The 27067-nt window shown below is 43.5% G+C and overlaps 1 protein-coding gene across 1 annotated transcript; it reads right to left on the bottom strand.

Moving 5' to 3' along the window:
* Positions 1-1975: 1975 nt before the first annotated feature.
* Positions 1976-27067, bottom strand: COPE (coat protein complex I subunit epsilon). Its single transcript, XM_014061378.2, has 10 exons — positions 26886-27067; positions 24881-24943; positions 22731-22831; positions 18986-19138; positions 16744-16797; positions 15300-15381; positions 12893-13048; positions 8747-8815; positions 5244-5318; positions 1976-2273 (listed from the first exon to the last, which is right to left on the bottom strand). The coding sequence occupies exons 1-10, from the start codon at positions 26991-26993 to the stop codon at positions 2226-2228; spliced, it is 909 nt and encodes a 302-aa protein (XP_013916853.2). The 5' UTR covers positions 26994-27067; the 3' UTR covers positions 1976-2225.

The following is a 27067-nucleotide window of genomic DNA, read 5'->3' as shown; positions in this document are numbered from 1 at the left end:
ATTCTCCTCATTCACACCCAGCAAAGTCTTTCAAGGGAGGATTTAGTCACAGACCTTATCTGGCTTGGAAAGCTGCCAGGCCAATAGCTGCAAAACTTGGCAAGGAATCTTGGAGAGTCACGAACCAATTAAGCGAACTAATTGTCTCCTGCAAACTCCACTCCCCTTTCGCTCTTTTATTTCCTCTGGGAGGGGCCATTCATCATCCACCAGTGGCCTTCCTCCCAAGTCAACCCGTTCTTTAGCTGTTCCCTTCATCTGGCAACTCTGTGCATGTGCACACTGGGGACAGACTCCAGTTGTTCATCTGCCTCACTGATGTCTGACTCTGAAGACAGCTGATAACTGGCATACGGCCCTGGCCCCCTCTCTGCCTCTGACACAGAGCCCTCATCAGAGCCTTCCCCAGACTCCAGGACTGGCCCATCCCCAACCTCCTCACTGTCTGAATCTGCTGCCAGCTCTGCTGGCAGGCCACAACAATGCCAAATTGTAGAGTAGCCAACAAGTTTAGTGCAATGTATCATGTATGTCACATACCCCTGGATGGAAGGAGGCTTCTATGCTTTAATAAAGACATGATAAAGTGCAGTATTTGTATATATAGTGTTCCTTACTTAACAGAGTCTCTCTATTAACAGAAATTTAGATCATGTTGTGAACTCTGATGCTGCAAGATGTTAGATGATTCACAAACCTTTTCTCACCATGGTTCGGGCTAATCAGGATTATCATGGAAGCGCAGCCACTCTTAAAATGTTAACTCTTCACATGCCATTACCTCATCTACCAGAGGAAATTGAAGAGAAACATCTCCAAGCTCTGCAGACGGTTTGGACTAGAACTTCTATCATCTTGCAAAATGAGAGTAAGTTTGATCTAGTGCTTAAGACACCAAGCTAGAAACAGGGGTGTGAGTTCTAGTCCTACCTTAGGCCTAAAAGCTGTCTGGGTGACTTTGGGCCAATCACCAGGAGACTGTGAGTTCTAGTCCTACCTTAGGCCTAAAAGCTGTCTGGGTGACTTTGGGCCAATCACCAGGAGACTGTGAGTTCTAGTCCTACCTTAGGCCTAAAAGCTGTCTGGGTGACTTTGGGCCAATCACCAGGAGACTGAGAGTTCTAGTCCTACCTTAGGCCTAAAAGCTGTCTGGGTGACTTTGGGCCAATCACCAGGAGACTGTGAGTTCTAGTCCTACCTTAGGCCTAAAAGCTGTCTGGGTGACTTTGGGCCAATCACCAGGAGACTGTGAGTTCTAGTCCTACCTTAGGCCTAAAAGTTGTCTGGGTGACTTTGGGCCAATCACCAGGAGACTGTGAGTTCTAGTCCTACCTTAGGCCTAAAAGCTGTCTGGGTGACTTTAGGCCAATCACCAGGAGACTGTGAGTTCTAGTCCTACCTTAGGCCTAAAAGCTGTCTGGGTGACTTTGGGCCAATCACCAGGAGACTGTGAGTTCTAGTCCTACCTTAGGCTTAAAAGCTGTCTGGGTGACTTTGGGCCAATTCTCAGGAGACTGAGAGTTCTAGTCCTACCTTAGACCTAAAAGCTGTCTGGGTGACTGGGCTAATCCTCAGGATATAGTGAGTTCTAGTGAAAATTGGCTGGATGAGGGGCCAGTCACTCTCCATTCAACCCACCTGTGAGGGTTGTTGTGAGGAAAAAAGCAGTGTGTGTGTGTGTTTGTTGTCTTGAGTTATTTATAAATATAAAGGTGTGATATAAATAAATCTTAAGATGTCTACAAAATCACGTAGTTTTTTTTCACCATAAAGGAACCTGCTGCTTCAATTGTGAATGAATGAATAAGAACTTAAAATACCCAGGGAGAATCAAGCGTGCCGCCCCCATGTTCAACATGCACGTCTGTGAAAAGAATGCAAAAGAAACCACTGCGGGGGCCACCTGGAAAAGGAACAGGCTCTCTTAACAGGATCAATACTTTGACAGAAAAGTAGTTCATATTTTCAAGTGGGAAACGGTCTAATGGAGGATTTATTGGGAATGTTGAAAAGGTTTGGCATTTTCAAGTCTCTATTCCACCCAGTCTTTGCTTAAAACAGGAGCCCAAAGATACTGAAGAAACAGCATTGGAAAACCCGGATTGCTTTGCTGCTTGCGGCCCACTCAGGGAAATGTCCACTTTGTGCTAAGGGCAGAGAAAGAGATTCCTGCGAAGATCCTTGGGCTGAATCCAACTTCTGAAGATGCTTGTAGATTTGAGGTCTCAAGCACAGGGAGTGTACTGCAGTGCCAGGCGGTCAAAGTCATTCTCCTTTATAGCCCAAAACACAAAGAAAGAAAGAAAATAGATTTACATTCTAAGGGGAGAGTCAAACCCACAATGCAACAGCTAAAAAGGGCAATACAGGCAGTCCTTGACTTACAACAATTCATTTAGTGACCGTTCAAAATTACAACGGCACTGAAAAAAGTGACATACGACTATTACTTCACACTTACAACCATTACAGCATCCCCATGGTTTGCGTGAAACTCAGATGCTTGACAACTGACTCATATAGTTGTATCCTGGGGGGAGTGGGGTGTCGTGTGATCATCTTTTGCAACCTTCTGACAAGCGAAATCAATGGGGAAGCCAGATTCACTTGCAAAAGTATTACTAATCTAACAACTGCAGTGATTCACTTAACAAACGCAGCGAGAAAAGCAAAATATGGGACGAAACTCACGTAGCAAATTTCTCAGCAACCTAAATTCTGGGCTCAATTGTGGTTGTAAGTCGAGGACTACCTGTAAAATCTTGAACTGCATGAATACAAGTTGTGTGTCCTCGTCAAAGGACACTAGCAGTCCCACTTGTCTACGCTGGTTATTTCACAGTTGGGAGTGTCGTGTCCCATTCTGGGCATGATGTCTTCAAAGGAACATAGAAAAATGGAATTGAAGAAACACTGAAGGGAGCTTGATACGTTTACTTTGCAAAACGGAAGAGGCATGATAGCAATCTATTAATACAGGTAATTCTTAATTTATGACCCCTATTTCCAAAGCCGCACCGGATTATAAGCCGCAGTATCAATTAACGTTAATTTTTCAAACTTTTTCCACATATAAAGCGCACCGGGTTATAAGCCGCACGTTTCCCGACGCTTCTGGACATCTGTTGCAGTCGCGAGGAGCGGAGAAGAGCGCGAAGGTTCTTGGCGCTCCAGGAAGCCGCGAAAGCAGCTGGGAGAGGCACACGGCTTGGTTTATCCTCCCTGGACGTCGCAGCAGCAGCCCCAAGCGCACCGATCTCTGTGTTTTTCGCATCGGGGCATGCTCTTGCAGCACACCCCGATGCGAAAAACACTGAGATCGGTGAGTTTGGGGCTGCTACTGCGACATCCAGGGAGGAGAAACCAAACCGCGCGCCTCTCCCAGCTGCTTTCGCGGCTTCCTGGAGCGCCAAGAACCTTCGCGCTCTTCTCCACACTCTCCTCGGCTCCTCACAACTGCAATAGACGTCCAGAAGCGGCAGGGGCTATCGAGCTGCAAATCCAATCCCCATTAGCCCCAAAAGCCGCTTCTGGACATCTATTGCAGTCGCGAGGAGCGGAGAAGAGCGCAAAGGTTCTTGGCGCTCCAGGAAGCCGCGAAAGCAGCTGGGAGATCTTTTTCCACATATAAAGCGCACCGGGTTATAAGCCGCACTGCCGGTTTTGGATCAAATTTTAGGATTTTCAGTGCGGCTTATAGTCGTGAAAATACGGTAGTTGTGGTTGTTAAGTGAGTCACATCCCATTTTACGACCTTTTTCGCCGTGGTGGTTAAACAGTCATCTCCATTTGCAGGCTTCTGACAAACAAAGTCAATGGGGGGAAGCTGGAGTCGCTTAATAATTGCATGATTTGTTTAATAACTGCAAGGATATAGCCCAAAGGTTGTAAGATTAGCTGTGACTCGTTTAATAATTGCCTTGCTTAGCAATGGAAATTCTGGCCCCAATGGTGGTCATAACTCGAGAACTACCTGTATTGCTTCTCTGTTGCCTGAGCAATCCCCAGAACTGGGCTCCTGCAAGAATGCATTCAATGAAAATTTTAACCGCTATTTCATTTATTCCCAATGACTGACACCTCCCAACTAGGAAGGTTGAGAGTTTGCTCCTAGGCAGCCAGCAGATTTTTTTCTCTATCAGGGTGCAAAGAGAATATATCTGCTGCAAACTCCACATAGGTGTCAGGAAAGGCACTTGGCCAGTAAATGCTCAGCTCCACTCAGTCATCTTGATTCCACCTTGAAACAAAGGGATTAAAGCAGGAGTGTCAAAGTGGCAGCCTGCGGGCCAGGTGAGTCACAAGCAGGCCACGCCCACCCCAGCTCCACAAAGGGGGAAAACGTCGCGATATGTCACATGACGCCGCAGGTTTGACACCCATGGGTTAAAGGGTCGTAAAAAGAAAAAAAGAATCATTTATTCCCATACTTGAATCTGATGAAAACACTTACTCTATTTTTTGGAGTATAAGACACACTTTTTTCCCCGTAAGAGTCTGAAAATTTGGGTGCGTCTTATATTCTGAATGTAACCCCAACCATCCACAGGCCCCCACCCTTGAGCCTCCGTACGTCCTCTTCCTGGCTGCAGAGATTACCACAGACAATGGCTTGCATTTTCGGGCTCCAAGCCTCGTGTTTTCAGCCTCCAAATGCTCCATTTGAGACTCGTTCCAGGCTGCTGGGATTGCCAAAGCACATCGCCACCGATCGCCACCTCTGCGCATCATGTTTTCAGGGGGTGATCAGAGCGTTTGGAGGCTGAAAACACGAGGCACGGAGCCCAAAATGGCAACCCAGAACAGCCGCTGCCTTCTTATCTCTTCCGTGCTTCGCCTGCTTTACTAATTGCAGCTGCCTGCGATGATCAGCTGTGCTTTAGAAGCTGCTTTTCAGACCAACGAGGCGTGTGTGAGAGCATATGCACCGAGAGCACACGAACTCACAACCAGCAAACTAACATGCTGAAGCTGTGCTAAGCTGTGAAGGACACTAACCAGATGAATACCTAGTAGGCAGAATCCACCCCCCCTATTTTCCTTCCCAAAAACTAAGGTGTGTCTTATACTCCAGAGCGTTTTATAATCCCAAAAATACGGTATTTTATAGCAATATATGGAGGATTTAACCACAATTTGCAATGTTTGACAAACAACAAAAATACATTAAAAAAAAATCCTCCCTCCCTCCCTTTCCCTTCCCCTCTCTCAGGAGGCAAAACCAACGAGAAGAGATGCTTTACCTTGGCTTGATACTCCTTTATGAACGGATGGCTTTTATGGGCATCTTTGAGCTGCGACAGGTAACGGTTGGTCACCTAAAAGAAGGAAGGAAGAGGGGACAGAAACCAAGCGATGAACAACAAAAAGAAGGGGAAAGAAAAACCTGCGGAAAAGGAGAAGAGCAAATTCCGCTCCCAGAGGTCAAGGACAAGGCAATGGGAAAAGCCAGCCAGCTATTCTCCTATGTCAGCGGGAGGCTGATTGAGAACCGGGCGACCTCTGACCTTTCCCACGCAGAGGAGGGACTCCCAACAGACGTGGCCACGAGAGGAAGGAGGTCAGGAGAGCTGCCATGAAATTCACAATGGATTGGGAAGAAGAGGGCTAGGAGCGGAGATCAGTGAGAAAGCTGGAAGGATCATTGATGGAACAGCAAAGGAAAACTTTCCTAGCCATTTCCTTTGCAACAGCTGGCTGCATATGAATGTCTTGTGGCCAGGGATCAAGGGAGAAAGAGACGGCCAGGGCTCCAACAAGGGGATAGAAGGGATGAGTTCCCACTTCCTGCTCCCCGTGCCAAAAATGGCAGTGGGGAGAGGAGCCAAGCGCATCAAGGACAGGCCCGCAATTAATTATCCCTAATCAGTTACTCTTCTGTCTTGAGGATTCTAGACTTGGAAAGAGTCATTTAAGGCCTTAATTTCATCGTGTGTAGGAATCCACTAAAGCAACTTGGATAAGTGGCTCTTCAGACAGAACAACGCCTTTCAACCTTGTCAACTCTAAGAGGAGTTTAAAGCTGACAATGTTGAAAAACACCAGCTTAAAGTCATCCAGCCAATGACTCCTGAACACAAATCTTGCCAAAAAAGAAGAAGAAGAAGGCACAATAGGATTGAAAAGACACCTGGATGCAGAGAGAGAGATGTTGGCTTGATCCATGTGCCCATTGAGTGCCTTGAGAAGGTGAGTTAACAAGTCCTCCTTTGAATAAGGAGGCTGAATTTTATTTTATTTTTGGCTCTACCTGGAGACTGTGTTGTTCTGGTCGCAGGAATGTCCAGACCCTTGAAATTCTTCACCCAATTTGCATGTTTGGGGGGGGGGAGAGGTTTTCAAAGGGAAAATGGTATTCAACCTCTGTTGAGGTTTAAGTACTTGTCCTGTCGCTTGACTTTTCCACCCGTGGAAAAATAACCTGATTTGTTGGATTTTAAAGAGAGTGATTTTGCCCTGCTCTTTAGAATAGAATAGAATAGAATGGAATAGAATAGAATGGAATAGAATTCTTTATTGGCCATGTGTGGACACACAAGGAATTTGCCTTTGGTGCATATGCTCTCAGTGTACACAAAAGAAAAGATACATTTGTCACGAATCATAAGGTACAACACTTAATGATAGTCATAAGATACAAATAAGCAATCAAATACTAGGAAACAATCTATATAAATTGTAAGGATGCAAGCAACAAAGTTACAGTCCTGCAGTCATAAGTGGGAGGAGGTGGGTGATAGGAACGATCAGAAGATTAAGAGTAATAGTAATGCAGACTTAGTACATAGTTCGACAGTGTTGAGGCAATTAGTTGTTTATCCAAATGGCGTTTCAGGGAAAAACTGTCCTTGTGTCTAGTTGTGGCTTGATGTGCTCTATAGCGTCGTTTTGAAGGTAGGAGTTGAAACAATTTATATCCAGAATGTGAGGGGTCTCTAAACATGTTGGATTCACCCATTTGGGGTAGAAGAGAATTTGGGGGTGAAGGGGGGGGACACACAGCTAAAGAGGCTTATAGTTATCCTGAAGAGGCAGAAATTACTCACAGATTGAAGGAGAGATTTAGAATCCTGGTTTACATCACATCAGGACATTTCTCTCCTCTTATCTAGTGATTAAGGCTAAATGTAACATTGGGGGGGGGGAGAAGATAGATGACGGGAACAATGATTAAAAACTAACATGATTGCCTCTGCAAGTTCTGCATGGCTAAAATGTTTCATCTGGAGTTGGAGAATGTTTTTTTTTTTAATGTATTTCAATTTTCCTTGGCTTTTTTCTTGCAGGACTCAGTTTCGTTTTCAATCCCAAATACTATTTTGCAGTATAAAAGAGAGAACTGTGAACTGTGAGTAGACTATCCTTGCTCTGTCCAAAGAGATGGTACTGTGTTTCCCCCAAAATAAAACCTATTCAAAAAGTAGAGCCTAGCCCGATTTTTGGGGGTAAGCCCTGCTCCAAAATTAAGCCCTAGTGAAGGGTGTGGGCATCACCAGCATAGGAAGCAGCCCTTCCGTTCCCTGGCCACCTCATAGCTCCTCGGCCTCTTAACTGCAGTGGATCAGCTGATCCAGCGAGGGGCGGTAGTTCTGTCTCTCCGGGAGCCTGGAGTTGTCCCACTCCCCCCAGTCCCAGGTGGACAGGGCTAGGGGCTGGCAAGAGTGTACCAGAAACATCTCCAGGACAGTCCCCGGAGAGACAGAACTACTGGCCCTCGCTGGATCAGCCATGAGGTGATTGCATTCGCCACCTCCTGCACCCCAAAAAATAAGACCTCCCCCCCAAAAAAGCCCTAGCCATTTTTTTCAGGGTCCAAGAAAAATAAGACATGGTCTTATTTGGGGGGAAACATGTTATATTTTGAATCTGGAAACTTTCCTGAAATGGTTGGTCAGAAATGAAGAATTATTTAAGCTCCTTGAAACTCTTATACTAGCCAAAAAGAGATGGTTGTAGGCACAACTACAGGTAGTCCTCGAGTTATGACCATAGTTGAGCCCAAAATTTATGCTGGCAAGTGAAACATTTGTTAAGTGAGCTTTGCCATATTTTATGATTTTTCTTGCCACAGTTGTTAAGTGAAGCATTGAGTCTGTTAAGTTAGTAACCTGGTTGTTAAGTGAATCTGGCTTCCCCATTGACTTTGCCTGTCAGAAGGTCGCAAATGGGATCACATGCCGAGACACGCGTCATAAATATGAACCAGTTACCAAGCATCTGAATTTTGATCCCATGACCATGGAGATGCTACAATGCTTGTAAGAGTGAAAAACGGTCATAAGTCACTTTTTTTCAGTGCCATTGTAACTTTGAATAGTCACTAAATGAATGGTTGTAAGTCGAGGACTGCCTGTAGCCCCTGGTAATTGTAGCTGTAAGTCATGACAGTCATAAAGCAGGTCATTACGTGGCTGACCACATCGTATGGCCATTTTTGTGGCAGGTTATTAAGGATACCCATTGTTCACTATGAGGCTTTGTGAGAAACTGAGTGTGAATGCTGTTTTCTGGTCAAAATGTCATAAATTGGAGATTGTGAGTGCGGGACACTGCACATGTGGCCATGTTGCCACAGGAGTGGTTGTCGGAACTTGGGAACCAGATCGTAAATATCTTTTGGGAGGCCCCGCTGTAACTTTGATCGGTTGCTAAGCAACCGGTTATAAGTCAAGGACTACCTCTATGGTCAAAAGAGTTGAAATGCTTTCCCGCTCCACCTCCATAAATGCAAAGAAGCAGTGCCTACCTCTGGAGTTTTCCCCAAGTGTTGTGAGAGGACTACAAAGTTGATCAGGGTCTCAGGGTGGCTGCTGTCCTGAATGGGAGAGAAGCACAAAAATCAGCAACAAATAGGACCACAATATGATGCTGCCTTCCAAACAGAAGTTCCTTCATCAAGTTAGCAATAGCAATAGCACTTAGTCTTATGTACTGCTTCACAGTCCCTTACAGCCCTCTCTAAGCCATCTCCAGAGTCAGCCTCTTGCCCCCAACAATCTGGGTCCTCATTTTACCCACCTCGGAAGGATGGAAGGCTCAACCAACTTTGAGCCTGGTGGGATTTGATCTGCCAAACTGCTGGCAGTCGGCACTCAGCAGAAGTAGCCTGCAGTACTGCACTCTAACCACTGCGCCACCACTGCTCTTGGTTGAGGTAGCAGAGGAGTCTCTGCCTTGGAGGACTCAAGAGCAGAGAAATTATCCGCCATTGATCTGGTAATGAAATTGAACCACAGAGGCGAAGAATTTCTGCAAGCCAGGAAGTAAGGAAGCAGCCACTATTTCATTTTTCAGACAAGCGATATGCAAAAACTCAAACTGGATTAGCCACTCATCTGATCCACCTAGGCTAGGATTTATTCCAATAGAGAACAGATCATGCTTGCAATGACCAAAGGTTCCAAATTTGAAACTCCCACAATCCTATAATTGAAGGGGATTATTTCCGGCATCAAAATTTCCGCCCAGGGCAGAAATCCAAGAATAAGTATCCTCTACCAGGCAGCTGTTCAAGGCTGATTTCTACTACTAAACTCCACGGATCCTTAGAGATCCCCCCCTCTACTACTCAATTGATATCTGTCTTTTTTTATTTAAATCTAGTGTTCCTCAACCTTGGCAGCTTTAAATTGTGCAGTCTTAAATTCCCAGAACTCCCCATGGGCTGGGTATTAAAATGGCTGAGTTTGAGAAACTCTGATTTTGGATCTTCTAATACCTTTTTTGACACCTGGAAAATGCTATCAATCACATGTATCTATGACTTGGTGCCCTGTGTGTTTGCTCATACTTTCTTTGCAGGCTAACTGCATTCCCACTGCTCAAAGTTTGAACCTGAGCTGAGGGTTGGCTCAGCCTTCCGTCCTTCTGAGGTCGGTAAAATGAGGACCCAGATTGTTGGGGGCAAGGTGCTGACTCTGTAAACTGCCTAGAGAGGGCTGTAAAGTACTGGTGCTCCATAGTGCTTTATGGTATACTAGCTGGATACTCATGCTTCGCGATGAAACTATGTGATCGGGCAATGTGGGAGAAATCTGGTTCAATCTGTTAGCTCAGTGGTGGTCAGTGATTGAAACCACATAAGGGAATATCGCTCCCACCGCCTTGTGTCCAGAAGCAGTTCCATAGGTGGAAGGCGTAGACATTGTGGTGAGGTTCTGATGTTTAGTACTGTTAGGAGCCCCAGACCGCTCCTGAGTGAAGGAGTGGAATGTCTGCCAGTTTGAGCTGAGGTAACGGAATGTGAAGCAACTGGCAGTTGGAACAGAGTTCTTTTCAGGTGGGGAGGGAGAGTAGAACTCCTTAGCATCAGAGTGTGTTAATTACTGTATAAGAAATACTAATGATCTGATGGTCATTTTGAAAAATCCTCTCTTAGCGAGCACCTAGAAGCCAAGAGGAACATACATGCCAAATTTCAAGTTTGTAGGCTTTACGGTTCTGGAGATTTCATGATGAGTAAGTGGTATATATATAAGTTTTAATTGCAATTGCTATTTTTGCACCCAATCAATAAAATAATAAAATAAGGAAAAACTAAGCACACCCATTTTCCTCCAGCACCCCTTGTAAACTAATTTTTTCAATCTTCTGAAGCACCTCACTGACCTTTTCAACACATATTCTTAGATTCTTGAAGTTTTGCACACACACAAAAAAAAATGGTGCTCAGAACAGGATACAGTATTCAAGAGGGATCTGATCAAGATTGATTGAAAAGTGATTTTAGAGGTATATTTTGACTAATAAAATCTAAAATTGTGTTTGCTTTTTTTGCAGCTATGCGATACATTGACCAATGATCCATTTTTGATTGACTGTAATCCTCTTCACTTCTCCTACTGTCCAGTCAGGTATCTCCTGTCTTATAAACTGGGTACTTGATACTAGCAATTGAACATTGTTTCTGCAGGCTGATCAAATATCTCCCTTCTGACCCCACCCATCATGGAAGGAATAAGGCTAACAAATGGATTAGGTCACCAATTTGCAAGGAGTAGGTAAAACTGCAGACCAGAAATAGGATTCAGGTCTTTCCTATATATATATAGGAAAGACCTGAATCCTATTTCTGGTCTGCAGTTTTACCTACTCCTTGCAAATTGGTGACCTAATCCAGTGGTCCCCAACCCCCGGTCCGCGGACCGGTGCCGGGCCGTGGAGTACCTGGCACCGGGCCGCACAGCGGCCGGGGGCCATGATCGCTGCAGCTACTACACCACCTCCGCCCCCTCCCCGAGTCAGCCGTCCCCTCAGTGAACGCCTCCGCCTCTTTCTCCTTTCTCGCCTGTCGGCTCGCCTGGAAGCGAGGCGAGGAGGGGGCGGACCATGCGCTGGAAGCGGAGCCCTTGGAGGCCCTGGCGGCTTCCCCGGCGGTCGTTGCTGGCCGCGCTCTTCTTTTTCTCGCTGTCCTCCTCGTTCCTCTACTTCGTCTATGTGGCGCTTCCCCGCCCGGCCTTGGCTTGTGAGAAGGAACGGCGGGAGAGGTAGAGAGAGAGAGAGAGAGAACGTCGGGCAGCCGAGGGCGGGGGGGGTGTCTTTTGAGGGGAGATGGGGGGTGCGCGATTTTGGCACGCGTGCGCCCTCCACAGGCGTGGGTGGGGGGCTGAGAGGAGTCGGTAGCGCAGGAAAGGGGAGGGTATGAGCGCCGCCTGAGGTGGTGAGGGGCAGTCGCCAGATTCAGGCTTGCCTCTCTTCCAAAATTTCGCCAACGGGCATCGGTGAAGCGCGCTCTTTCTCTTCCTCACAAAACACATTTCCTTTCCCCCCATGCGTAGTTATTGGCGATATGGACTCTTGGAGGCTGCGCTCCCGGGTCGCGTTTCCTTTTTGCAGCCCACGAGAATGCCTGGTTCTGAGCCTCAAAAAACGAGAGTTCTCTTAAGGCTGCAAAAAAGGAATATACTTTGGTCCTTGAAGCGCTTTTCCTGTTATTTGGACATTATATATATACGTACGTACATACGTACGGTATGTATATATGCATGCATGCATGCATGCATGCATACATACATACATACATACATACATACATACATACATATATATATATATATGTCTGTAGTCCATAATATAGTGATGATTTAAAAAAAAATTAGTTGAGCACATGGAATCTTTTTTCTTTTAGTATATTTTGGAGGTGGGGGCCCACTTTGTTATTTAAGATACAACGCCCCACCCCACCCCTGCGCGCGCTCAGCGGGCCACGGTAAAATTATCAAAGGCTGACTGGTCCGCGGCGATAAAAAGGTTGGGGACCACTGACCTAATCCATTTGTTAGCCTTATTCCTTCCATGATGGGTGGGGTCAGAAGGGAGATATTTGATCAGCCTGCAGAAACAATGTTCAATTGCTAGTATCAAGTACCCAGTTTATAAGACAGGAGATACCTGACTGGACAGTAGGAGATATATATATCTCCTATATATATATATATGAATCTGCACGGATATATGATATATATCATGACCGATGCATTAACAATGTGATTTGCATCAGACTTAATGCAAGTACATAATGGCATAATTCACACAATGGCTTCAGTTGGAACTTTTGATGCTACAGCAGCTTGCAAAAGGTCTCAAGCTCAGATGCTTTGGCCACCCAATGAGAAGAGAGGACTCATGGGAAAAGAAAACCCTGATCTCGGGAAAGACTGAAGGCAAAAGGAGGAGGGGACAGGAGATGATGTCGAGATGGTTAGATAGTGTCATCAACTCAAGGAACATGAATTTGAGAAACTTCAGGAGACAGTGGAGGACGGTGTCGAGGTGTAACACTCTGCTATGGTCCATGGGATCGCAAAGAGTTGGACACGTCTTAGAGACTAAACCACAAGGTTCTCACCCCGACTTTGCAAGGATTGCCTTTCAGCCAGATTTCAGAGCCCACCTTGTCCAGAGCCTCCTGCAGCACCCCTTCGGCATCTTCCCACTTGCTCTGTGCCATGTAGCAGGCAGCTTGGCCATTCAGGAGCAGCAGGGTGGGTGACCACTTCTCCGACATCTCCTGGAAGATGTAATAAGCATCCTGCAACTTTTCGCCACCCTGCAGAGAGAAACATTGGGAAATCCTTAGGAGGAGGAACACTGTTTTAAACAGTTGGCATGCATATTCATGATGAGCAGTTAGTGCCTTAGAAATGCCCCACACCATAAATGATAATTAAACAGAAGATTGAGTTGAAACCATGAATATGTCTCTTATGTATATTACCAGAGGGCTATGATAAAGGGACCACATATTTAGTCCTACACATACTGATAGCAGCAAGGATCTTTAGCTGTTCCCTTTGTATGACAACTCTGCGCATTCACACACTGGGAACAGGCTCCAGCTGTTCGTCTGCCTCACTGATGTCTGACTCCGAAGACAGCTGATAACTGTCAGACGGCCCTGGCCCCATCTCTGTCTCTGATGCACAGCACCTGTCCGAGCCTTCCCGACTCCAGGACTAGCCCATGTTCCTCCCCAACCTCCTCACTGTCCAAATCTGCTGCCAGCTCTGCTGGCTGGCTACAACAGAATGCGTCTCCTTGGCTAGCATGGTCCAGCCATGGAAATTCTAGTAGCTGCTATATTCCACTGTTTAAATTCCCTAGGTGGCTGATAATTGGGTCAAATTTCTGCCTGGGTCTCAGCAGGATCTAGTGAGTTGCTTTGGAAAGGTTCACCTGTGCTACATCTTCCAGGTGGGTGGAATGTAGTCTGGGCTCCCAGGTGGGTGGGAGGGACTGCTTTTCAGAAGGCAAGAGGCTGCGGAGCTTGGAAAGTTTGGCTGATAGGAAGGTTAAAATGGCTCCTCCCTTGCTTTCTCTACAGCAGTGGTCCCCAACCTTTTTATCGCCGCGGACCAGTCAGCCTTTGATAATTTTACCGTGGCCCGCTGAGCGCGCGCAGGGGTGGGGGGGCGTTGTTCGCGATGACACATTGATTGTCGTGGGGGAAATAGGGGGTGGGAGTATTAGGTATCTTCACTACCATATATAAAAGGAGATACTATCTTAAATAACAAAGTGGGCCCCCACCTCCAAAATATACTAAAAGAAAAAAGATTCCATGTGCTCAACTAATTTTTTTTAAAATCATCACTATATTATGGACTACAGACATATATATATATATATATATATATATATATATATATATATATATATATATATATATATATATATATATATATATATATATATATATATATATATATATATATATACACACACACACACACACACACACACACACACACACACACACACATACATGCATATATACATACCGTACGTATGTACGTACGTGTATATATAATGTCCAAATAACAGGAAAAGCGCTTCAAGGACCAAAGTATATTCCTTTTTTGCAGCCTTAAGAGAACTCTTGTTTTTTGAGGCTCAGAACCAGGCATTCTTGTGGGCTGCAAAAAGGAAACGCGACCCGGGAGCGCAGCCTCCAAGAGTCCATATCGCCAATAACTACGCGTGGGGGGAAAGGAAATGTGTTTTGTGAGGAAGAGAAAGAGCGCGCTTCACCGATGCCCGTTGGCGAAATTTTGGAAGAGAGGCAAAAGACTTCAGGCACCGAGCCCCCACCCCTGGCTGCGGCAACTGGAGCGGGCGGGAGGCAGGGAAGGGGTGGGCAAGACCGCCGCTTTTCCACCGTGCGCTGCCCCCCATCTCCCCTCAAAAGACCCCCCCCGCCCTCGGCTGCCCGACGTTCTCTCTCTCTCTCTCTCTCTCCCTCTCCCGCCGTTCCTTCTCACAAACCAAGGCCGGGCGGGGAAGCCGCCAGGGCCTCCAAGGGCTCCGCTTCCAGCGCATGGTCCGCCCCCTCCTCGCCTCGCTTCCAGGCGAGCCGACTGAGGCGAGAAAGGAGAAAGAGGCGGAGGCGTTCACTGAGGGGATGGCTGACTCGGGGAGGGGGCGGAGGTGGTGTAGTAGCGGGGGATTCTTCCTCCTCGCCACACTTGCTCCTGTGCTTCCGCGCAGCTCCCCCCCTCCGGCGACGGCGCTGCATGAGTGAAGAGTCGGCCGTTGCATGGCCCCCGGCCGCTGCAGCGATCATGGCCCCCGGCCGCTGCGCGGCCCGGTGCCAGGTACTCCACGGCCCGGCACCGGTCCGCGGACCGGGGATTGGGGACCAGTGCTCTACAGTATAGCTATAGTTGTGCAAATAATTGCTTTAATCTGGCAAGACTCTGTCTACAGGTGAAGAATAATAAAGGCAGCTAGTCTTAGGTAACACATGTCGTTCTTGGGTCCAACACTTCCCTTAATGGCCAACTGCCACGGATGGCACCTACCATCGCAAGGTTCACCCATGCAGTTGCCAGTTGTGTCAGCGTTGAGTCCTCATCTTGCTCCTGCATCTTCTTAAGTTCTTTTCTGAAGAGAAAGAAGAAAGAAGAGGGAGGCACTTGAGTGAAACACCTCCTGCTGGTCTGTCTGCAAGATGTGGGGTGTCACATGACAAACGACTTGTGGGAGACGCCCTGTTTTATGCCGATTCATTGCCTGCAACCTCCTCATTTAAAACGGACAAGAAGAGGGATTGAACGGGGCTGTCTGGAAGTTGAGTCATAGCAACTGGACCTCCTGTCTCTTTGATTTGAAAGGTTTCGCTGCTTATCCAAGGAGCGTCTTCAGTCTGATTAAACAGGGAACTGCAAAGTTAGGCCTCTCCTTACTGACTCCAGGCTGTCTCCTAGAGCAGGGATTCTCAACTAGAGTAGTGGCCAAAATTGTGGAAACCTTTTGGGAAAAGTGTACAGTATTTTTGAGGTTTGATGACTAATAACACCACTTTTTTGGGGAGTAGTATCATAAAATTATATATCAATGGAAAGATAATTTAATCAAGAATACAATGCAATAACTTTTATGAAGGATTTGCTTTTAGAATAGCAGTTATAAAGAAGAAAAGTAAAACACCTAGAAAAAATAAGATAAACAAAAATTATCACCATAGAAAAAATGAGATATACAAAAATTATCACCATGTCAGTTAATACCTAGTTGGGTAACCGTTAGCATGATTTATGGCCTTACAACATCTTCCCATGGAGTGAACCAAGTCTTTTAGTTATAATGTTATCACTAATAACTGTTATAATGTGAAACCAAGATTGAATGATTGCTTCTATCAACTGGATTTTATTGCTGGTTATATTTGGCTATAAACTTTCATAGAATAAAGATAACTGAACAAACATTGTTGCATTACATTCTTGATTAAATTATGTTTCCATCAATATATAATTTTATGGTACTACTCCAAAAATAGTGGTTATTAGCCATCAAACTTCAAAAATACTTTTCCCAAAAAGGTTTTCACCACCGTAGCATTCCATGACACATAGGTATGCCGTGGGCTTGTTTCTAGCATACCACAAGATTTTTCTCTTATGTTAGTTTTTTCAAATAATTGTTGTATTATGTATAGTCTGAATAACCCATATAGTCAATGTAGTATTGATACTAAAAAAATGTATAATTTCCTCTGAAACCATGTCTTAAAAATATGTATACTGTCTATAATTTTCTGACTGCTACATTCTATAATTCAATTATTGCTATAATTGAATGACTGCTACATTCAATATTTTGCTGTTGATTCAAAAAGGTTGAGAACCTTACCTAAAGATTTAGGAAATAACCCATCCCTTCTAATAAAATATTTCAATTCATTTCAATAAATTTTTAAAAAAATAGGCAGGAGGAGTGATGCTGACAGGCTGGGAAACTTACCGGGCCAAATCCAGACGATCCAGTTTTAGTAGGATCTGGATGGTCATGGCCATGCTGGAAAGAAAGAGAGCATTTTAGGGCCTTAAGAGGCAGCAGCTCACAGGGGAATTACATGCACTCTGAGTCTGTTTGCTTGTTCAATTTCTATGGCTGCCCATCTTAATCAATGACTCTGGTATACAATTAAGGGATGCAGTGGAGGGTTCCGGATCCCGTTGCAACTGGTACAGTTGAAATGGGGCTTAGCGTCCTCCACATGAACCCGCGCGGCACGCGCACATGCGTCATACCTTCGAGCGACATCTCCGCAACGCTCCAGCTGCTTGGTGGAGCGTCGCACAGGCACTATACGTGCTGTGCGTGGAAGCGCCTAAGGCTTTAGAGGACAGGTAAGGAGCTCGGGCAGGTGGTCCCTCCAGAGCACCGTACTGGAACGGTACCCGGAGACAATCCTTCTACATTGGGGTTTGTACTCAAGGAGCAGGTGGGAACCATGGCTAGCCAGCAGCCTTTGCACAAATACGTCAGTGTAGTGTAGTGTAGTATAGTATAGTAGAATAGAATGTTCCCCTCGCACATACATGCTAGTTGTCCCCAACTTTAGGGGGCGGTGTTCATCTCTGTTTCAAAGTTGAAGAGCTGTCCGAAGATGTCTCTGTGGTCATGTGGCCAACATGACTAAACGCTGAAGGCGCACAGAACGCTGTTACCTTCCTACCAAAGTGGTCCCTGTTTTTCTAATTGCATTTTTACATGCTTTCAAATTGCTAAGTTGGCAGAAACTGGGACAAGTTTCTCACTCCATTACGCAATGCTAGGGATTCGAACCGCTGAATTGCCGACCTTAGGGTTAGGGTTAGGTCTTAGCCACTGAGCCACCACATCTATAATACTATATAATGATATAATATAATATGATATGATATAATATAATATAATATACAATCTATGTAATCTATTTATTATGCTACCCATCTCCCCTATGACTATGGGTGGCATAAAAATCTAATAATCCTGTGCACCGAGCTCCTTCTATGAATGGGAGATCAATTAATGGATTCTCACACGTCAGTAGTTTATTAGCTCTGACCTTTGACTTGTCGTACTACAAGCAGTCCTTGACGTACGACCACAATCAGGACTTAAACTTCTGTTGCCAACTGATGCGATCATTAGCTGAATCACCACATAGTTCAACGAATCATACTATTGTTAAGGGAATCACACTGTGGCAAAGAGAATCTGGCTTCCCCCATTGATTTTGTCAGAAGACAGCTGGGAAGGTCACAAATGGATATCAGCAGACAAAATTGCTCTAAAAGGGTGACTGATGCCATCTGCCCTAATTTAATTGTGTGACCATGAGGAATTCCGATGGTTATAAACACAAGTCGTAAACCTCTCTTTTTTTTAAGCACCATCATAACTATCACTAAATGAATGGTCGTAAATTGGGGACTACTTGGTGATTCACAAACTAAATTAAGAGGGGAAAAAAGAATCTTCTCCCAAGAGAAGTGTATCATTATTTGAGTATATAAGGTTTCCGGTTCGGAGTAGAAAGTGTTTCTTATCAATCGGATATCGCCGTTATGGCGAAACTATGACACGTGTGCTCAAAGGGACAGGCAAAGCCGCCCAGAGTCTCTAGGGAGTGGGCGGCATACAAATGTTAATAAACCTTGTCGCCTGGCACGCACAATGCCTGTTCCTCTTCCAGGTTTCTGGCGTTCATGTGTGTGTCATAATCAGCTGGCCTTTGTGTGTGCGGCAGTGCCAGAAACTGGAGGAGCTGCTCTTCCATTTTCCGGTGTGAGAATGTGTGCTGGCCAGCTGTTCAGCATGTGCGCAGCAGTAACCGGAAGACTTGCTGGCTGGTGCGCATGCGCACGCAGGAAACCAGAAGTTCATTTTCCAGCACACACATGCCCCCAGGGCAGCTCCTTTTCCTGGCCGTGGCCCAGACAAGCGCATGCAAAGTGCTCCCTTTTTGGCATTTGGTGCCCCACATGCAAATTCCCTTTTAGGCACTCGGTGCCGAAAATGGTTGCCATCACTGGGATATAGAATGAGAACAATCGGGTGTATAGATTGTGATCCTATCGATGGGATGAGTTATAAATTCTTCTTTATGGAGTTAACAATTGTTCTAAAGAAACTGGTGGGAAGCAACGATGGGATCAAGGCTGGCACATGGCGGAAATGAGAAAATGAGGTGGGGGGGAGGCCCAAAGCCGCTTACCATTCCAAGCTTTCGCCCTGGTGAAGGGTCCGCAGCGCCGCATCAGGATTCTGGTCGTGGAAGTAGACCGAAGCTGCCATCAGCAGGAAAGTGGTGTTAGTGACTTCCATGCTCTTGCTCATCTTCTTATCTAATTCTGCCACAATTGCATCCCTGTAAAAAGAGAGGGGGGGGGGGTTGTCAAATAAATGTCAATGTCCAAACCCCCCACAATCCAAAATGGGAGCAGCCACCAAATTCGCCATGAGCAGCTTTTCAGAGGCCCAAACCTCCTCCTGCAAAATTTGGCAGAAGGAATGTTAAAAACATGGAACATTCTTTTGTTTTAACAATTTTTTTTATTTTAAACAACCAAACATAAAACATAAAAACCATCCTCCAGTTACATACAGTGTGTCAATTGGTTACAAAACCTCTGTGCCTCCTCACACAGTCATCACTTACCGTTTATATAAAATCTCATATTATTAATCCAGTATATATGCATACAATTATTATCATTATTAAACATTTATTTATTATTATTACTTCCTTTTATGTGAGATATTCTAAGTTTAGAATAAATTTACATTATGGCATTTCATCACATCATCCCAAAACTATCCAGTAATATTACATCTTTAAATTGTATTCTGTATAAAATTGTTTATCTTTGGTTATAAAACTTTTGTGCATCCTTTCCATAGTCCTCACAATTTATATAAAATTTCATATTATCAATCTAGTATATATACAGTATATATATATACATTATCATTTTAATCATTTATTTGACTATTATTACTTCATTTTATGCATAATATTCTAACTAAATTTAAATTACTTTTTATTATAGCGTTGCATTACATCATCCTGTATCCATCCAATAGTAGTGCAATCTTATATCTTTTGCTATTTGTAGTATTTGTGTTCTAATTGCTTTCTTGGTAGATCTTGTATGGGCAACTTGTTTTTCACTGCATATCTTATAAAGACTCTAAACCCCTCGTCTTTTCCTTCCATCAACTTCCCTTTGGTTATCAATTTCTATAATTACTTCTGCCAAATTTTCTCCCTTTTCTTCTTCTATATTCTGGAATCTGAGGTAAAATTCTGATCTATCGCTCTCCCATTCCAATATTCTTATCTTTTTCAACCATGCTCAATCTACTGTCAATATTTTCAATTTTCTTATGTCTTTGTTCATCTTTTTCTTCTATTTTTTGAAATCTGTCCTCGTATTTCATCATCGTTTGGTGAATATTCTCAATTTTTTCATCTATTCTTCCTGTTCTTTGTTCAATATTCTCCATTCTCTTTTCAATGATCTCTGTTCTTACTTGTATTTTTTGAATTTCTCACATAATCATCTGCAATGTCACTTCCTTTTCTTTTTTGTGCTGCAACATCATTTATATTGGCCTTTTCTCCAAATAGTAAACAACTGCCACTATATAGAATCCAAGGCTTTTTTTATTAAGTTCCAAGCAAGTTCACTGCAATCTTTTCTCTTTCAAGTCAAGCTTTCTTTTCACTCCAGTCCAGCTACTGATAGTACCCTGGAGGAGCACCTGTATAAACAATCCATGCTCAACCTGCTATCATTTTCAATAAACAAGCTCAGAGGCCCTTGAAATGTAAATCAAGTGTTCAAAGGAAGAAAAGAAAAACAATGTTTCCAAGCCTCAAAGTGGCAGTGTTACTTCTTTTCCTCTACTTTTGCTTCCCTGTTTATATTCCAAACTTAAAAGAAAAAAAAGAAAAAATTCTTAAAAAGAAAATGCAATAGAGCGTTGAAAAAAGAAAAAGAAAGAAAATCTTAATCAGTAAGTATGGAAAAAATGGGAGAAATAGAAGAAAAAACCAGTCCAGTTTAAAAAATAAGAAGTGTTTGTAAAGATTCCATCAATAAAAAGATTTAAAAAAATAACACACTAAGTTTGACTCAGGCTCAATCTCGCCACGTAATCTCTTCTGTCTTCAATTTTAACTTTACTTTTGATCTTTTGGGGTATTCTCTTCTCTAATAGTAAAATTTATCTCACCAATTCGACTCTCTCTCTCCTGTATTTCCTTCCGTTCCGGAGTGATCCCAACCTCAGCAGCTTTGATGGCTGCTTCTCTCTACAGGACAGTTTAGGTCCAAAAGGATCGTCCTGCAGCAGAGATATCGCCGGCGATCTTGGAGCTTCAAAATCGCATGTCGTATCGTCACGTCAGCCCCGCCTCCCCTCAACATGGAACATTCTTGACATGTTATTCTAAGCTTGCTCAGAAAAGTAGATAGTCCTCGACTTACAATGGAGCCAGAATTTATGTTACTAAGTGAGACATCTATTGAGTTTGCCTTGTTTTATGACTTTTCTTGCGACATTTGTTAAGTGAATCACTGCAGTTGTTAAATTCGTAACCGGGTTGTTAAGTGAATCTGGCTTCCCCATTGACCTTGCTTGGCAGGCGGTCACAAAAGGGGATCACAGGACCCTGGGACATTGCAAGGATCGTAAATACGATCCAAGTGCCAAGCATCCGGATTTTGATCAAGTGAGCATGATGCTGCAGTGGTTGTAAGTATGAAAAACTGCCATAAATCACTTTTTTCAGTGCTGTTGTAACTTTGAATGGTCACTAAAAGAACTGTTGCAAGTCGAGGACTACTTGCATTTACCACACTGCTTAAAATTTTCTTCAGCTGTGTTCCCAGAAAAGCTTATTTCTACTACCTTTCTACCACTTTACTACAAGTTCGTTTTTGTAGAATAGGTAGACCTAGTCTTCAAAAAAGAAACTTGTGACTTAATTTTGATAACAAGACAGGATAAATTATAAAATGAAGAAAAATACGTTAATTTAGAGAGAGAGAAATCGAAGTATATTTATATTTGTAAGTGCTGTGAAGAATGTCAGAAGCCGCTTCTTTATACTCTTTTCTTTCTATTCTATTTTTCTTTAACTTTTTTCTTCTCTTGCCTTTCTTGCTTTTCCTTTAATTTCTTTCTTTTTTCTCATTTACCGTCTTATTGGTTTGGTTTAGGTTTTGCAGTCTTGTTTTAATGTTTTAACAAAGATTATACTTCACAAAAGAATCAGCCCAGGCTTAACCAGCCAAAATACGTTTTGATCTAAAATTTCCTGCAGCTTTGTGAAGAGGACACCGGAATTATCCTTGCAGGATAATGTGATACTCTAGAATATGATGGTCAGAAATAATTGTACAGCACTAGGACTGTTTAAAAGGGACGCGGTGGCTCAGTGGCTAAGATGCTAAGCTTGTCAATCAGAAAGGTCAGCAATTCGGCAGTTCGAATCCCTAGCACCACATAACAGAGTGAGCTCCCGTTTACTTGTCCCAGCTTCTATTATCTAGCAGTTTGAAAGCATGCAAAAATGCAAGTAGAAAAATAGGGACCACTTTGGTGGGAAGGTAACAACGTTCCGTGTGCCTTCGCCGTTTAGTCATGTCAGCCACATGACCACGGAGACGTCTTTGGACAGCGCTGGCTCTTCTGTTTTAAAACGGAGATGAACACTGCCCCCTAGAGTCGGGAACTACTAGCACATATATGCGAGGGGAACCTTTACCTTTAGCACTGTTTAAAATAGTATATATGTTAGATTGTTTTTTACCTTTGTTTTATGGTAAGTGGAATACCAGAATAATTGCACTGTATTCATTATTTTCATATTTAAACAATAAAAATGTATAATTTTTTTTAAAAAAAGAATGATCCTCTCAGATTATATAACACACAAATCACAGACTTACCTCTGGCTCTCTTTGGAGAGGTATTCAGCAAACATCCGGACAGCCTGGAGCTCTGGACAAGCCTTGGGCTTGATTTCATCCAGCACCACACCATATTTGCGCTGTGCAAAGGAGGAGGAAAAAGAGATTCCCATTTCTACCTTGAGCAAAACTGAATGTTGCAGGCAAGACAAGGAGTATCAATAAAGGATAACATTTGTAGCTCAGAATTGAAATGAGGGATACTTGGTGCTCTCTGAGCTTGGTTGTTTTTTTTACAAACGTTTCATTATCCAAACTACATTATCACTGTAGTCCCTCAAGTCTTTAAGTTTGAAGTTGCCTTTGCAATGAGTAAACACCCAAAATGAAAATTTATGATTCAGTTGCACATGTTCTTGCTTACAAACAAACAATGGACACTAAGAGGCATGATGGCACAGTGGTTAGAGTGCAGTACTGCAGGCTATTTCTGCTGACTGCCAGCAATTTGTCAGTTCAAATCTCACCAGGCTCAAGGTTGACTCAGCTTTCCAAGGTTGGTAAAATGAGGATCCACATTGTTGGAGGCAAGAGGCTGACTCTGAAAACTGCTTAGAGAGGGCTGTAAAAGCACCGTGAAGCGGTATATAAGTCTAAGTGCTGTTGCTATTGCTAAACCTTTGGTTTCTCAGTATGTCATGTGAACCAAGATCACAAACTATCAATTTTAAACAAAGAAGCTTAGAAGAGAACCAAACACACTGTGGCTTGTTCCTCTGACTATTCAAGGAGGAACAATGCAGCGCATATAAGAGAAATGTGATTTGGATTCAAAGCAGAACAGGGCCTCAGAAGGGTGTTGCCAATTCTTCTTGCATCTTTCAGAAGTTAGGGTTAGGTTTTGTGGTCCCAGGAACAAACGACATGTTTTGAGTTTAATATGAATTTAATATTAAGGCATAACCATGTTGTCACACTCATTTTGTACCCCCTTCATGCATATGTCCCTGAAACTACCCAACTACCACATGAGCCTAGAAAAAAGCCGCCTTTTTTAAAAAGAAGGAATCAACAATTGTAACAACTACAGCCATGTAAACCCAACTCCAACCCTAGAATATCTTCTGGTCCATAATCAAATACTGGTCAAAAGGGCCCAGCAGAGATTATACTATCTGAGATTTCTCAGGAAACAACAACTGAATGAAAAACTGCTGGTGACCTTCTACCGTTGCACCAGAGAGAGTATTTTAATTTACTGCGCCTGTGTATGGTTTGCCAATTGCACAGTGGCAGATAGGACAGTGCTCCAGAGGGTTAACATCATTGGTTGGCATCTCCCCTCTTTGGAAGAGCTTTATAGCTCTCACTGCCTTAAGAAAGTTCAAAACATTCTTAAAGATCCATCTCATCTTGGGCATCCTTTTTTTTGAACTTTTACCATCTGGCAGACGGTATAGGATAATAAAAACAAGGACAAACAGGGTGAAAAACAGCTTCTATCCCAGGGCAGTAACTATATTAAATTCTACGGTATAGTACAATATTAATGCAATATCGGGTTTTCAATCTCAATTATATAGCATGTGAAGGATGTGTGTTTGTGGTTTTATTTTTATAGTTATAATATACACTGAAGATGGCATTTAATTTCATTGTACAATGTACAATGACAATAAAGTCAACTAAACTAAACTACTGTAACTATAAAACCCTCGGTCTAGGACTATCTGCCAGGTATGGTAAAAAAAAAGTCAAGATGGTAGCCATGATGGTACAATAGAATCTTTGCCTCAACATCCTGACTTCATTAACATACGCTGTGGACATCTAACCTAGTTTAAATGGCTCTGTAAAAACAGACTGAGCAAGTTTCATGGGGTCAATGGAAACTGCAGCCAGAGAATAACAGATTCCCCAGTTTGGAGGAAGCACCTAGAATCTAGATCAATAGCTAGTAATCAAAGGAGGCTGCTATCATCAAAATATAGGATTTAAGGTTCTGTTGCTATTAATCACAATTATCTTGAGGTAGTTAAATTCTGTTTGAAACTGAATGGAAAAAAACAACACACAAAACACAAAACTGCCCATTTCAGTTCAAGGCACATGTATAGAAGACTACAGTAGGTAAACCTGGCAGCTGCCATTTTTGCAGTTTCTCAAATCATTTGATAAGTTTGGCCTACCTGTGCAATGTACGCACGATACAGGAAGATGTCCCTCTCTGTTTCTTTTTCGGGATTGGATGGCTAAAAACAGAAAAGAAAATTATTTCCATAACGATACACACATATGCACAATAAAGCATGACCTCACCCCCATTCCTTCAAAGTCTCAGAACACGTCAGGATCAACATCATTATTGCTTTATCAACTTAAATAGAAAAAGTATCCTTTCTGGATGCAGTGCTTTCCAAATACCTTCTTTCAATTTCATAGCAGTCATAGCCACCATGGAGAACAACAATGGATGCTGGGATTTGTAGTTATAACATTCAAAAAGCCATTGTTTGCCCTCACTCTGGAGTAAATTAAGATATCATAGGACAGTACACATTTTTTGTTCCTGTATTATAAGCCTGTGGCGAGAACTATGTTCCTTAGCCATTTGATAAGCTCTTTAAATATTAATAAACATGAAAGCAGAAAAAGGCAGCCTCAGACCAGCTCAAAGGTTAAGGCACAGGAAACAAGGGGGATAAAAATGAATACACTTTATATGGTTTAAATCAGATTTTTGAACTACTCAAAACTGCTTTGTAAAAAAAAATGCAGTTCCATACAGATTTATGAATGAAACAATTACTTTGTTTGCTTTTCTGACACAGACATAAAGAGGCAAGTTAACAAGCAGGGTAACTGACATGTCTTTAAAGATGTGGAAACATACGGTAGGTCAGTGATTTTTAATATAATTTAAAAGTTGTGGATGGATGTCCTCTTACCAAACAACAGTAAAAGTATTCTCTGATTGATTAACTTAAACAACAGTGACTCACTTAACAACTCTGGCAAGAAAGATTGTAAAATGAGGCAAAATTCACTTAAGCACTGTCTCGCTTAGCAACAGAAATTTTGGTTGTAAGTCAAAGACTAACTTATAAAAATGAAATTAAAAAAGCAGTTCATCTGTTGATACTTCCTCTGCTGTTGAAATGTTGGCCCCAGTTGTTGTAAATTGAGGATTACCTGCCTATTTCCCAAGTCCTCCATATTTACTCCATCAACTCCTTGTTCTGAAGCTCATTTCTTGGCCGCTATCTATTATTGCTATTTGCTGGGTCTTGTTTCTATTTAGTCTTCATTTTATTGCCACCCCACCCTCGCGCTGAACCTGGAGGCCTTTCACTGAACTACAAGTGACATCAACTGGTTGAAGATGATTTTCTGCCTCTTCTCTGTTGCTAGGATTTTTGCAACCCGGATCAGGTGGTACTAAGCCATAAAATAACCTAATTAACGACTACAAGGAAGCAATAGCATTTGTAATAATAATGATAATGATAATAATGATAATAATAATGATGATAATAACAATTATAATAATAGGGTTATGTTATTTGGGTGCCCCATCACTGGAGGTTTTTAAGAAGAGATCCGACAGCCACTTGTCTGAAATGGTAGTCTCCTGCTTGAGCAGGGGGTTGGACTAGATGACCTCTGAGGTCCCTTCCAGGTCTGGGATTTTGTTAATGGACTAGGGGAGACATGACAGCAGTGTTCCAATATCTCAGGGGTTGCCACAAAGAAGAGGGAGTCAAACTATTCTCCAAGGCACCTGAGGGTAGAACAAGAAGCAATGGGTGTAAACTAATCAAGGGGAGAAGCAACTTAGAGCTGAGGAGAAATTTCCTGACAGTTAGAACAATTAATCAGTGGAACAGAAGTTGCCTCCAGAAGTTGTGAATGCCCCAACACTGGAAATCTATAAGAAGATGCTGGATAGCCGTTTGTCTGAAACGGTACAGGGTTTCCTGCCTAGGCAGGGGGTTGGACTAGAAGACCTCAAAGGTCCCTTCCAACTCTGCTATTGTATTGTATTGAACTCGGAAAAAGCAGCCGGAGGACATCCAAGTGGGCGAGGGTGGATGAGAAAACGCTCGTTGCAGGCAGCGGTTCAACCGGTGGCGCCTTTTTCCTTGGTTCATTTTCCCCCCAGAATTGAACCCGGCTCAGCCCCCCGGGCCTCACCTTGACTCGCTGCGCCTCGTTGATGGCCGCCTGAAAGGCCCCGATGTAGAAGTTGTTCCTCACGTCGAAAAGCTCGTCGGCCTCGCCGGAACCCGCGGGAGTCGCCATCGCGCCCGCGTCCCTTTCCAGCCGGCCGCAAACACGACACGTAGTCCCCTTCCTCGCTCTTCCCACGCAAGGCA

Source organism: Thamnophis sirtalis, unplaced genomic scaffold, assembly GCF_051295495.1.
Source record: "Thamnophis sirtalis isolate CommonGarterSnake01/CBP01778 unplaced genomic scaffold, rThaSir2_p1.2 scaffold_1, whole genome shotgun sequence".
Classification (NCBI taxonomy): Eukaryota; Metazoa; Chordata; class Lepidosauria; order Squamata; family Natricidae; genus Thamnophis; species Thamnophis sirtalis.
The sequence above is the reverse complement of the archived record's forward strand: the minus strand, read 5'-3'. Positions and strand labels throughout refer to the sequence as shown.

Excerpts from the sequence above, each read along its gene's own strand:
- COPE (XM_014061378.2), bottom strand. The coding sequence starts at position 26,993 with ATGGCGACTCCCGCGGGTTCCGGCGAGGCCGACGAGCTTTTCGACGTG. Across the intron at positions 8,816-12,892 it reads TGCAGGAGGCTCTGGACAAG|GACAGCAGCCACCCTGAGAC; the intron begins GTGGGCTCTGAA and ends TCTCCCATTCAG. Across the intron at positions 2,274-5,243 it reads TAAAGGAGTATCAAGCCAAG|GAGAATGACTTTGACCGCCT; the intron begins GTAAAGCATCTC and ends TGGGCTATAAAG.